The sequence below is a fragment of the Hypanus sabinus genome, chromosome 12 (assembly GCF_030144855.1).
Source record: "Hypanus sabinus isolate sHypSab1 chromosome 12, sHypSab1.hap1, whole genome shotgun sequence".
Taxonomy (NCBI): Eukaryota; Metazoa; Chordata; class Chondrichthyes; order Myliobatiformes; family Dasyatidae; genus Hypanus; species Hypanus sabinus.
The window spans coordinates 82157858-82168529 of record NC_082717.1 but is presented as its reverse complement, the minus strand read 5'-3'; the positions used below and the strand labels follow the sequence as shown (position 1 = coordinate 82168529).

General features: G+C 46.2%; 1 protein-coding gene across 1 annotated transcript; it reads left to right on the top strand.

Moving 5' to 3' along the window:
* Positions 1–5593: 5593 nt before the first annotated feature.
* On the top strand, positions 5594–10432 carry LOC132403051 (insulinoma-associated protein 1-like). Its single transcript, XM_059986282.1, has one exon. The coding sequence runs from the start codon at positions 8277–8279 to the stop codon at positions 9633–9635; it is 1359 nt and encodes a 452-aa protein (XP_059842265.1). The 5' UTR covers positions 5594–8276; the 3' UTR covers positions 9636–10432.
* Positions 10433–10672: the final 240 nt, after the last annotated feature.

Below are 10672 nucleotides of genomic sequence, written 5' to 3'. Positions count from 1 at the left end.
GCGGGGGGGGGGGGGTACTTTTTTGCCTTGCATACAACAGATGTAGATCTTCCTGCTGGAATCGCTGTGTGGCCCTTGAAGTCTTGCAGATTGTTTCGCTGTCCGTCTGGCCGGGCTGCACGCACTCGGCTTGTGCTGATAAATCCTGGTGTGTACTTTTCGAAGGAGCCTTAAGCCACATAGCAATCTACAGCTGTATGTTAATGAGAGCCGCGTATGCAACCGGATTGCCTCTGAAACCAACCAGGACATTTAGCACAGTCCCTAGCCAATAACACCCCATGAGAAATCAAAATCCCTTCCAATGCGAAATAAGCCTTCTGGTCCGTAGGAAAGGACCGTGTTCCAGGGAGATGTAATTATTTAGCACTTTAGCCGATGGAAGTAGATTTTTGATTAAATCAAATGCACGAAGCGAAACAAGTGTTCAAAATCCCGGGAAGCGAAAGAACTAAATAAATTCAAACCTTATCGGGATTAGAAAATGCTTGTAATAAAAGAAACTATGTTATTTCCGTGAACGGTCATAATGTATTGCATTCTCTTTTTTTCCCAAGTTGGTCATCTTTTGACAGTTCCTATTCCAAATTATTTACCCCCTACTCCGATTAGGCAGCGTTCGGAAAAGCAACGGTGAAGTGCAACTAGCATTGTAATGAGCACGGAATGCAGCAGGAATTGTAGTAATCAACATTGTACTCCGCAAACAGTACTGTGAAATCAGCATTGTAATGTGCTGCTGTAAAGTTTATTTAGCATTGTAACATAAAGCCAGTAATGAACGTTTAGAATTGTAACATGCGCGTGTCGAAATACAATCCAATATAATCCACTTAAATTAAGTTAGCAATGTTAAATTCACGATAAAATACAGCAGCGTAATATGGTCAGGACAGTATAACGCAGTACAGGAACCAACATGCTGCATTGTGGAAAAATTACCAAATAAAACATTATAATGAGCCCGGCAGAATTTTAATAGGCAAACAGCAGCTTTGCAATGTGGCCACCATATACATAATAATGTATACCAGCGTTATGATGCGCCACGGGTATTATAAAGTGGGCGTTGTAATGTGCACACAGTGATACGTACTCAGCAAGCAACACACATTGAATACGTTTCAGTGATCTTTGTAATAAGCACAGATCTACGTAAGGAGTTTGTGCGTTCTCCCCGTGAACTGGCTGGGTTTCCTCCGGGTGCTCCAGTTTCCTCCCACTATCCAAAGACGTACCGTTTAGTTGGTTAAGAGGTCATTGTAAATTGTCCTGTGGTTAAACAGGTGGACACCTCGTTGGATCAGAAGGGCCTGTTCAGCACTGTATCTCTAAATAAAAATAACATTTATAAAAATCAAGGACATTTATTGATTTAGAATTTGAATTTGAATACAAATATACCTTACCAGTACAATATCAAAGACACAAGAGCCGGCAAATGCTAGAATGTGGAGGAACAAACAAAATGTTGGAGGAAATCAGTGGGTTAGGCTGTATCTGTGGAGGGAATGGATGTTTTGAGTCAAGACCCTTCTTCTTCTGAACTTCATAGGGCTTTGACGAGAGTGAACTTGATGTATCATGCACAGCTTCAGTCTTCTTAACTAAAAAATACTGTAAAATATTGTAGAGGGAGTGGTGCTACAAAGATCAACAAACTGGTTTGTAGAATAGTGGGTTTATCATATGCCAATCTGACAACCTTGTACCTCCCTCTGGTTCGTGACTCCACCAAATTCAATTCTGGACCTACGGAGGAGCTTTCATAGCTGATCACAACAAATACAGTAAATGACTGGAGGCATCAAATATTAACTCTATTTCTTTCTCCACATGTACTGTCTGATGGGTAGAGTGTTTCCAGCATTTTCTACTGTATTTCACCATAACATGTTGGTAAAATATACAAGGAGCATTGTAATGTGCAGATGTAAATGCAGATTTAGAGTTAGGGTGTGATTTGGCACATTACAGCATTATGCACACAGTAAAGTTCAGGCAGCCGAAGTAAATCCAGAATTAAGAATAATCACACTGTAATATCACACACAGTAGTCAAAGTCGTCTATATTTAAGAAAGTAATAACTGCATTGTAATGAACAAAGTAAACCACCCAGTTTGGAAGCTTCACAATAAACACCTACATGATCTTTATAAGTAAGGAGGACTGAAGATTATAATATGTCACTGCAAATGATTGCATTGAGCTATTGGTATTATAATCTATACACAAGAAAATATGATCAGCACTATAATGTAAACACTAAGTACAGACTATTATACAATTGGAAAAATTGAGTTTTTTTAAAAAGCTGCTTGCAGTAAATTGCTGCAGGTACTGGAGAGAAAAATTGTGGAACACAGAAACTGCAGGAGTTAAGCTATAAATCAAGGAGAATGCACAAAAATATTGACAGGTAAAATAAAGAAAGCCAAAAGTTTATTTTAAAACATGTAAAATGAAATATGATGACAATGGAAACAGTAAAGTCCATTAAAGAGAAAATGATAGACTGGGTGCAGAAGTGAACATAGGTATCATTGTAAATAGATATTTTGAATCAGTCTTCATAAAAGACCACCCATTAACGAATTCATGCTGACTGACAATAACGTCCCTCTACATCTTTTCTGATAAACCTTACTGTTGTTAGGCTATCTGTCCTCTAGTTACTTGTTTCAATTTCAAATAATGGTACAACATTAGCTGTCTTAAGGTCTCATGCTTATAACCAGGAAGAATTCAAAATAATAGTCTGGTCTGTGCACTATTTAATCCCATTCCTTTATAAACCCCCAGTATACATTTTACCTGGGCCTAACTACACCTTAAGGATACTGGGTTCCTCGGTTCCTCAATATATCCATCCACCACTGCTCCCCTCCCCCCAACATTCTCTCTCTCTCTCTCTCTCTCTCTCTCTCTCTCTCTCTCTCTCTCTCTCTCTCTCTCTCTCTCTCTCCCTCCCTCCCTCCCTCTCTCCCTCCCTCCCTCCCTCCCTCCCCTCCCCTCCCCTCCTTATTGCTCCTTATTGTTCCCATTTTTATTTAGAATAATGAGATCTTCCATTTTGATCTTGAATAGGACACATTTTGTATATTCACATCCTTTTATATCTTCAGAAAATTATTTTAAACTTTTCCATGATTTTATTTGCCATTTTTATGCATTCTTTTTGATTTGCTAATTTTCTCTTTGATGTCACAACTGCACTTTTTATTCTTCCCCAGGCTTTTAGTAATGTTGCAGGGAGGGGGTGGCCTCTGTTTTGTGAGAAAATTCCTCCCTTTCATCCTGTGCTGCCTCATATGTTCCTTGACATCCAAGGGCAAGGTTCTGGTAGTTAGCTTCTCCCTTTCTTTTGAATGGTTCTTCCCAACTTTCACTCTTTCTTCCTTGATTTCGTCCTTACTGTTGAATCATTTATTTGCCTTCCTGTAGTTTCTAGTTCACTTATATTTAACTATGTAACACTAGCTTAACTGCAATAACACAAGAATGTAAGTAATAAGAGCAGGAAGAGGTCAGTTGATCATTCAGCCTTTCTCCACCCAAACACAAGATCATGATTGATCTGTTATTTATTCTTGTTTTATCTTTGTGCTTTTCCACAATAATGCAAAATCTAACCAATTTCTGACTTTTGGGTCTAAAATACACACCACTACTATTTTTCTACTTGCCTGAGGTTCATTCCTTAACATTAGGTTCAGAGTCATCCCCATCTCTTGCTCAGATTGCTACATACAGATTAAAATGTTCACTTGAATGTGTTTCAAAACATTTGCTTTTCTAGGCAGTTGATAACCACTACTTGGACTGACTAATTATTTTTGCATTTTTCTGGAAGTCGCCTTCATATTTGTTCCTTCATCTCCATCCAACTATCCAGGAACCTCCCGGGAGCAGGTTTGCCCATATATATTTCTCTGAAAAGCACGCGTGGCCCATTTAATGAGCTTCTCACAACTTCTCACAACTGTAGTTGTCCCCTTTAAAATATTGCTACATATATTCTATGTAACCCTTCCCTCCATATAACCATATAACAACCACAGCACGGAAACAGGCCATCTCGGCCCTCCTAGTCCATGCCGAATTCTTAATATCACCTAGTCCCACCTACCCGCACTCAGCCCATAACCCTCCACTCCTTTCCTGTCCATATACCTATCCAATTTTACCTTAAATGTCACAACTGAACTGGCCTCTACTACTTCTACAGGAAGCTCATTCCACACAGCTATCACTCTCTGAGTAAAGAAATACCCCCTCGTGTTTCCCTTAAACTTCTGCCCCCTAACTCTCAAATCATGTCCTCTCGTTTGAATCTCCCCTACTCTCAATGGAAACAGCCTATTCACGTCACATTTCCCTCACTATCACATTTGAAAACCTAACAGAGAACATTGCCATTCCCTCCCAAATGGACCATGACCTCTGGTTGTACAATTTCCACCCCCCCCCCCATCCTGCAAATTTCTGCAGCTGCTCTATGGCATCATTGATCTGAGCATCCCCTGTAATCACGCCAATGCACTCAGACTCCTAAAGATCTCTTCCTTGACCCCGAATGCCAGAAACCTGAGTATGAGAGTACTTCCCTGAACGAACACTGCTTTCTCTAGAGTACAACAGTCCGGTACATCCAGGGGTTCTTGCACTATTTTACCTAGTTCGGACCTGTCCCACACCCCACCTTTTCTTTCTCTCCCTGTAGAAGTTCAAGTGTACAGTATGTGTTGATACTTCCTGGAAGCACGTTATTTACAACTTGCTGTATGCACGCTGGCGACCGAAACTGCTAGTCAAGCTCTGAAATAGATAACACAGGTTGGTCCATTTATCAGTACACTTTACATATGTGGCTGACCATAACACGAGAACCATCTTGGACTCCTCATATGATGCAGGTTGGACAGTCAGAGGAACCTCAATTTTCGCCAGCAAGAACTAAACTATCTCTCGATTCAACACCTAAGATCCGGCGTGTTTAATCAAATACTTGTAACTGTTTCTAATAACAGACAGCACCTCCACCGCCACAACCTCTTTTATTGACTTCCCACATTTTGCAAATTTCTAGCCTTAAAACTAGGCTCTGTTCTAAACTGGATTCTGTATGACAGCATTATAATCCGCATTCACTTAAACGCAATCGGTGATGTAATTTGCACACAATAATATCAGTACAAGTACGAAGGAATCATAAAGCTCTGTTATGAGGGCATAGTGCGGCTAGGTTGTAATGAGCCAAAATATTGTTCAGAATTCGCTCGCTCCGTAAAATACATTGTGGTTTTCCGCAGTAACATTTAGTCAGCGATGTAATTTGCTCAGTGGTGTAAAGGGCAGACGGTAATGTACAATTTTGAAGAATTATTAACATCAAAACCGTCATTTGAAATAGGACGCAGGCCCACAGGTCCCCGCGCTCTTCCTAACCCTAAGAAGAATGTCTTGAAAATCAAACTCATCCCATAACCCCACCCCAGCCAAATCCTCTGCTCCAAACTACGGGAGAAGTCGTTGGAGAGTTTGAAAACAGACGCAATTTATTCGATGTTTAAAATCATGTTCCTGTGAGAAGGAAGTTCCGGGGGGTGGGAGCAGATTGCATGGGTTTGATCCAAGAGAAAATGTATTCACCTTCAAGGGAAACCTGAAAGTAGAATGGTTACCCTAAAATTAATGAAACCCCTGTCCCATTCTAAGCACTACTATTGATACATGCATACTTCCGAAATGTGCATGGTATCCCTCGGGCAAACGGAATCTGGTGTTGGAGTTTTAGTGCACGCACCTCAAATGAAGGTTGCGATTATTTTACCTCTGCGAGCATCAATCCTTACCAGACTCGCTGTTCAATGAACACAAAGTTGACAATGCAGGCTTTCGCCCTTGCCAACTGATGTTTTTTTAAAAGCGTAAATCCCTGCAAGATTCGGATTTGCTGTGTAATTATCTTAATTTGTCCAGCAGCTTTATGCTAATGTCCCGCACAATAACCGAGTCCTCCGCGTGCCTTTCGCGTGCCCTTCAATCTCCCGGTCAAAAGCGAGATAAAAGCATTTCGTGTCAACAGAGCGCGGCCAGCCAAAACAACCCGGAGACTCACACACACTGCACACTCAATTATTTAGCACAACAAAAGCGACACATCTCCGCATATTTTATGCATAGTTTCTTCCTCCTCTCTAATTTCTCTCTTTGCAGAGAGCGTTCACTGAGAGGAGGCTATTTATTATATGTGTTTTATTTGTCAAACAAAATGAGCGCCATTGTATCAGAGGTTAACCATGTGTGTTTTTAAATTTTAGTTCTTTAAGTGCAAGTGAGACCGTTTCACAAATCTGATGGAAATAATGTGTACTGATCTCGGCGTTCTCGAAGCGGTTTGCGGTTTTTGGGTAAATATTTCATTGAAGAGGGGCGGATTTAAATCCCATTCTTCATGCTTGTGAGAAAATGAGGCAAATAACTAAGCAAGTGAGGGGTAGAAACGACCGAGTAGAAAGGGAATTGAATCGAAAGGGAATCTGAACTTTTACTTCTGCTAGTATGGAGAGAGAGGCTGGCGCAAGAACGGGAAAGATGAGAGCCGCCGACTCATCCCGCAGCCGCCAGTCCTTCCGATGCACTACTTGAGTTAAAGTTAAGAGAGTCTGGTGAGGGATGTATGAGGACCGCTCCTTGCCAAATGCACTGATAAATGGAGTTAAACATCAGCCTTCTCGCGTAGATAGGAAGAGCAGAAAGTTGGTGATGAACCCCGTTTGTCAGCGACTGAGACGGATTGTGTAACAGATGATAGAAATGTGGCGATTTCCTTCAGCACAGCGTCTGTCCTTTACGATGCGAGGCGATCGCGGCGCAGCCCCTGCCTTCATTGTTTGGGCTCGTGTTTCAATGGACAGAGGTTAATTTCATTCACAAAGCCCAGGCCACGGCTGCGGAGGGAGCTTTTGTGTTGCCCTAGACATCAGCCTCCTTTCTTTCTCTCTGCTGAGAGAGTGTGCGGATGCTGTTGCGGGTTCTGATGGTGATGGACGGCTCTCGTTGGCAGATTTCCAGTCCCCCCCCCCCCCACTGTAGACCGACAAAGAGCCGACGCGTGTCAGGCCGAAGAGAGGAGGAGGAGCCGGGCGTGTGGGCAGCAGCCACCGGCTGAACGCGCACACACGCGCGCGGCCAAAGGCCAGCCCCCGCAGACCAGCCGCATCTGCTCGGTCTCATCCCCGACGCCCACAAAGAACAATTACCTGCTGACTGAAATCTGAGTGGGGTGCAAAGGTGGGTGTGGGGGGGGGGTGAAAAGGTGAGTCCGCCGGCTGGAAACAGCCTCAATTATAGCGGAGAAAATTCAGTGAGCAAGAAGTATCGATAGCTGGAATTTCACCAAGGTTGTTGTCGACAACTGCATGGGTGTAACAGATGTAAATACAAGAGTCTTCTTCTGAACATCTAAACTCGCGGAACTCCCTTTTTTATTGAACCTCCTGAGATCAGCTCCTCGCCACTTCCACCTGCTCCCCTTCACTCCTTCAATCCGCCGCCCCCCCCCCATTCCTTAAGGTTATCTTCCTCTGATTGAAACTGCCTGTCATCGGAACTTTCGGAAGAGGGTTGGGGTTAGATGGCTTTGGAAATAAACACACACACCCATCCCGACTTGGACCGCTCAAAAATCTGCGTGTCACGGACGGGTAATTCTGCACTCTGCGATTTATAAGAAGGCAGGTGGGGAGGGGAAAACATTGGTTCTATTGTAAAGTTTCGGGATCCCTATCAGCTGGGAGTACTCTGCCCCTCGCACTTTGGTATATAATCCGAGGGGGGAGGGATGAGATGGCAATTAATCCAACCCATCCCTTCTGCCCTTCACTCACATATGCACACTCAGAATTAAACACATCGGCTCCCAGCCCCTCCCGAGCCGCTGCACGGCCCGAGGGGGGGGGGAGAGGTTGAAGAAACTCAGCTCCCCATTGGCTAAACCCGAGTCAGCCGCGCCTGTGATTGGCTGTCCGGCCGCTCGGCCAGGCGGGCAAGGACAATGGGAGCGGGGCCGCCTTTAAAGGGAGCGGCGGGAGCGAAGCAAGGGAACAGGCTAGATCCGAGAGCCGGATCCCCGAGTACGGGCAGTAGCAGCGGGGAAGGCTGGCGGTGGTCTGGCGCCATGCCACACACACAGCGGGCTCCGCCGGGCACATAGTGCGGGGCGACTGGAGCTCCTAACCGGCGTTCACAGTGCATTCATTTATTTATTTGATGTCAAGTGCCTTCTGCTTACTCAAATTTGCTTTTTTAAAACAATTATTTCTCGTCACACGCCCGCTCTCCCCAACGATGCCGCGAGGATTCCTGGTGAAGAGGAGCCGGAGATCCACGCCCATCTCCTATCGCATCCGCTGCCACGATGCCGCCGAGCCGCCGGTACAGCAGCCGCCAGCGGACCCGCCTCTGCCCCAGGGGGCGGGGGGAGGAGCCGCCCCGGAGCCGGGTGGAGCGCAGGTGTTTGGCCGGCTGGAGCCGGGCTGTCCCGGGCAACCGCTGTCCAGCCCGGCTCGACCCGTCAGCAGAGAACGCCTGTACGGCCAGCGGACAGTGAGCCTGGGCTCCCCGGTTACCGCCGAGTCATTCCCAGGACCGGCGGCCACTTTCAACGCCCTGGACCGCATGTTGCTGTTGGCGGCCCCGGGCGGCGCCGAGTTGGGCTGCAGCGGCGGTGGAGGAGGAGGTGATGGAGGTGGAGGCGGCGGCGGCGGCGCCTCCTCGCCGTCTCCCCGGGCAGGGGGCGCCACCAAAGCGGCCGAGCGCAGGAACAAGCCACCGATGGGGGCGGGAGCAGCGGCCCGCCGGGCCAAGGCGGCGAGGAAGCTGGCCTTTGAAGATGAGGTGACGACCTCGCCGGTGCTGGGGCTACGGATCAAAGAGGCGCTGCCCGAGGGCGAGGGCAAGGCGGGCCGCATGGGCGGAGGCCCTGGCCAAGGACTGGGACCTGGCCGCCGTCTGGGCGAATTCATCTGCCAGCTCTGCAAGGAGGAGTACGCCGACCCGTTCGCACTGGCCCAGCATAAGTGCTCCCGCATCGTGCGGGTCGATTACCGCTGCCCCGAGTGCGACAAGGTCTTCAGCTGCCCGGCTAACCTGGCGTCGCACCGCCGTTGGCACAAGCCCCGACCCCCGCACCAGCCCAAAGCAGACGTCGGAGCGGAGCCCCGGTCTGGGCCCGGGCCCGAAGCCGAGCGGGACAGCCCCGAGCCTAGCTCGGCGCTCGCCGATTGCGGCTCCGAAGACGGCGGCCACTGTGAATGCTGCCGCTGCGGCAAAAGATTCAAGCGCCAGGCTTACCTGAGGAAGCACCTGCTGGCTCACCGAGCCGAGCCGCCGCCACCCCCCGACAAGCTGCCGCCGGGCCCCGAGTGCCAGCTCTGCGGGGAGAACTTGGCCAGTAAGGGTGGCCAGGAGCGCCACCTCCGCCTGCATGCCACCGAGGTTTTCCCCTGCAAGTATTGCGCGGCCACTTTCTACAGCTCGCCCGGACTCACCAGGCACATCAACAAATGCCACCCGTCAGAGAACAGGCAAGTAATCTTGCTCCAGGTACCAGTGCGCCCGGCCTGTTAGTACATGGAGAGGGGGCGACAAACCGTGCCTTTATCATCATCCTCATCATCAGACCACTCTTTACCCAGCCCGTGCTCAAATGAACTGGTTTCATCGCTTCATCCCTCCTTCAACAAGCCTGGTGTACCAGACGCTCATCTCGGTCCGCACCTTTAGGTCCAAAAACAATAAACAGCTTTAATGTAGCTTTGTGACTTGCTGGACACTTGAGACGGTCAATTGTCTGAACAAAGCCGGTATTAGAACATTCCTTTAGATTAGCCACAAATGCCTTGGATTGCTGACCCGGATATTTCAGTAAGATGATGTAAATGCCTTAATTTTTCGACGCTTTCCACGCTGTTCCCCCCCTTCGTAAATGATGAGTTTGTTGCATATAATTTTACTGTTTGAATATATGTATTGCTAAATGAATACATTTTATAATTTATTCGTTTTATTTATTTATAAAAAAACTACGTGATAATGTATACTTTCGTTATCTATTTTGACGTTCCGTGTTTGTTTTAGTAAGTTAAATGCTCCGTTTTTAGTACTTCAGATCGACTTTCGTTTTCCAAACAAATGTAAAATGTGTTCGTTTATTTTATACGATCTTAAATGGAATTTGGTTATTCGATTCTGGTACCCATACACAGACCCGTGTGAAGCTGACAACTGTTAAATTAAATGCAATCCCTTTTCTACACAACTTATTTTCTTAACTGTTAGCTTTTATATAGTGGTTCCAAATGTACGTTCTCAACTGTGTTTGTTACTGAATATTTAAATATATTAAATACGTATAATTATCCGTGCATTGTGTCCATCGTTATTTTAGTTCTTGACTATTTATGACATTGTCTATAGCTTTCCCCAAACCGTTAAAGCGCCAAAAAGAATTTTTTTTAAAAAACTTTCGTATGAGGGATCAGATTTGTCCGATTTTGATTCCACGGGACTGCATTCTGTACAATGCAGGTGTTAATTGTGGTAGGCTGCTGAGGACGGTAACGCAACTGTTACGGATTCCGTGATCTGGAGATAATATGGCAGCG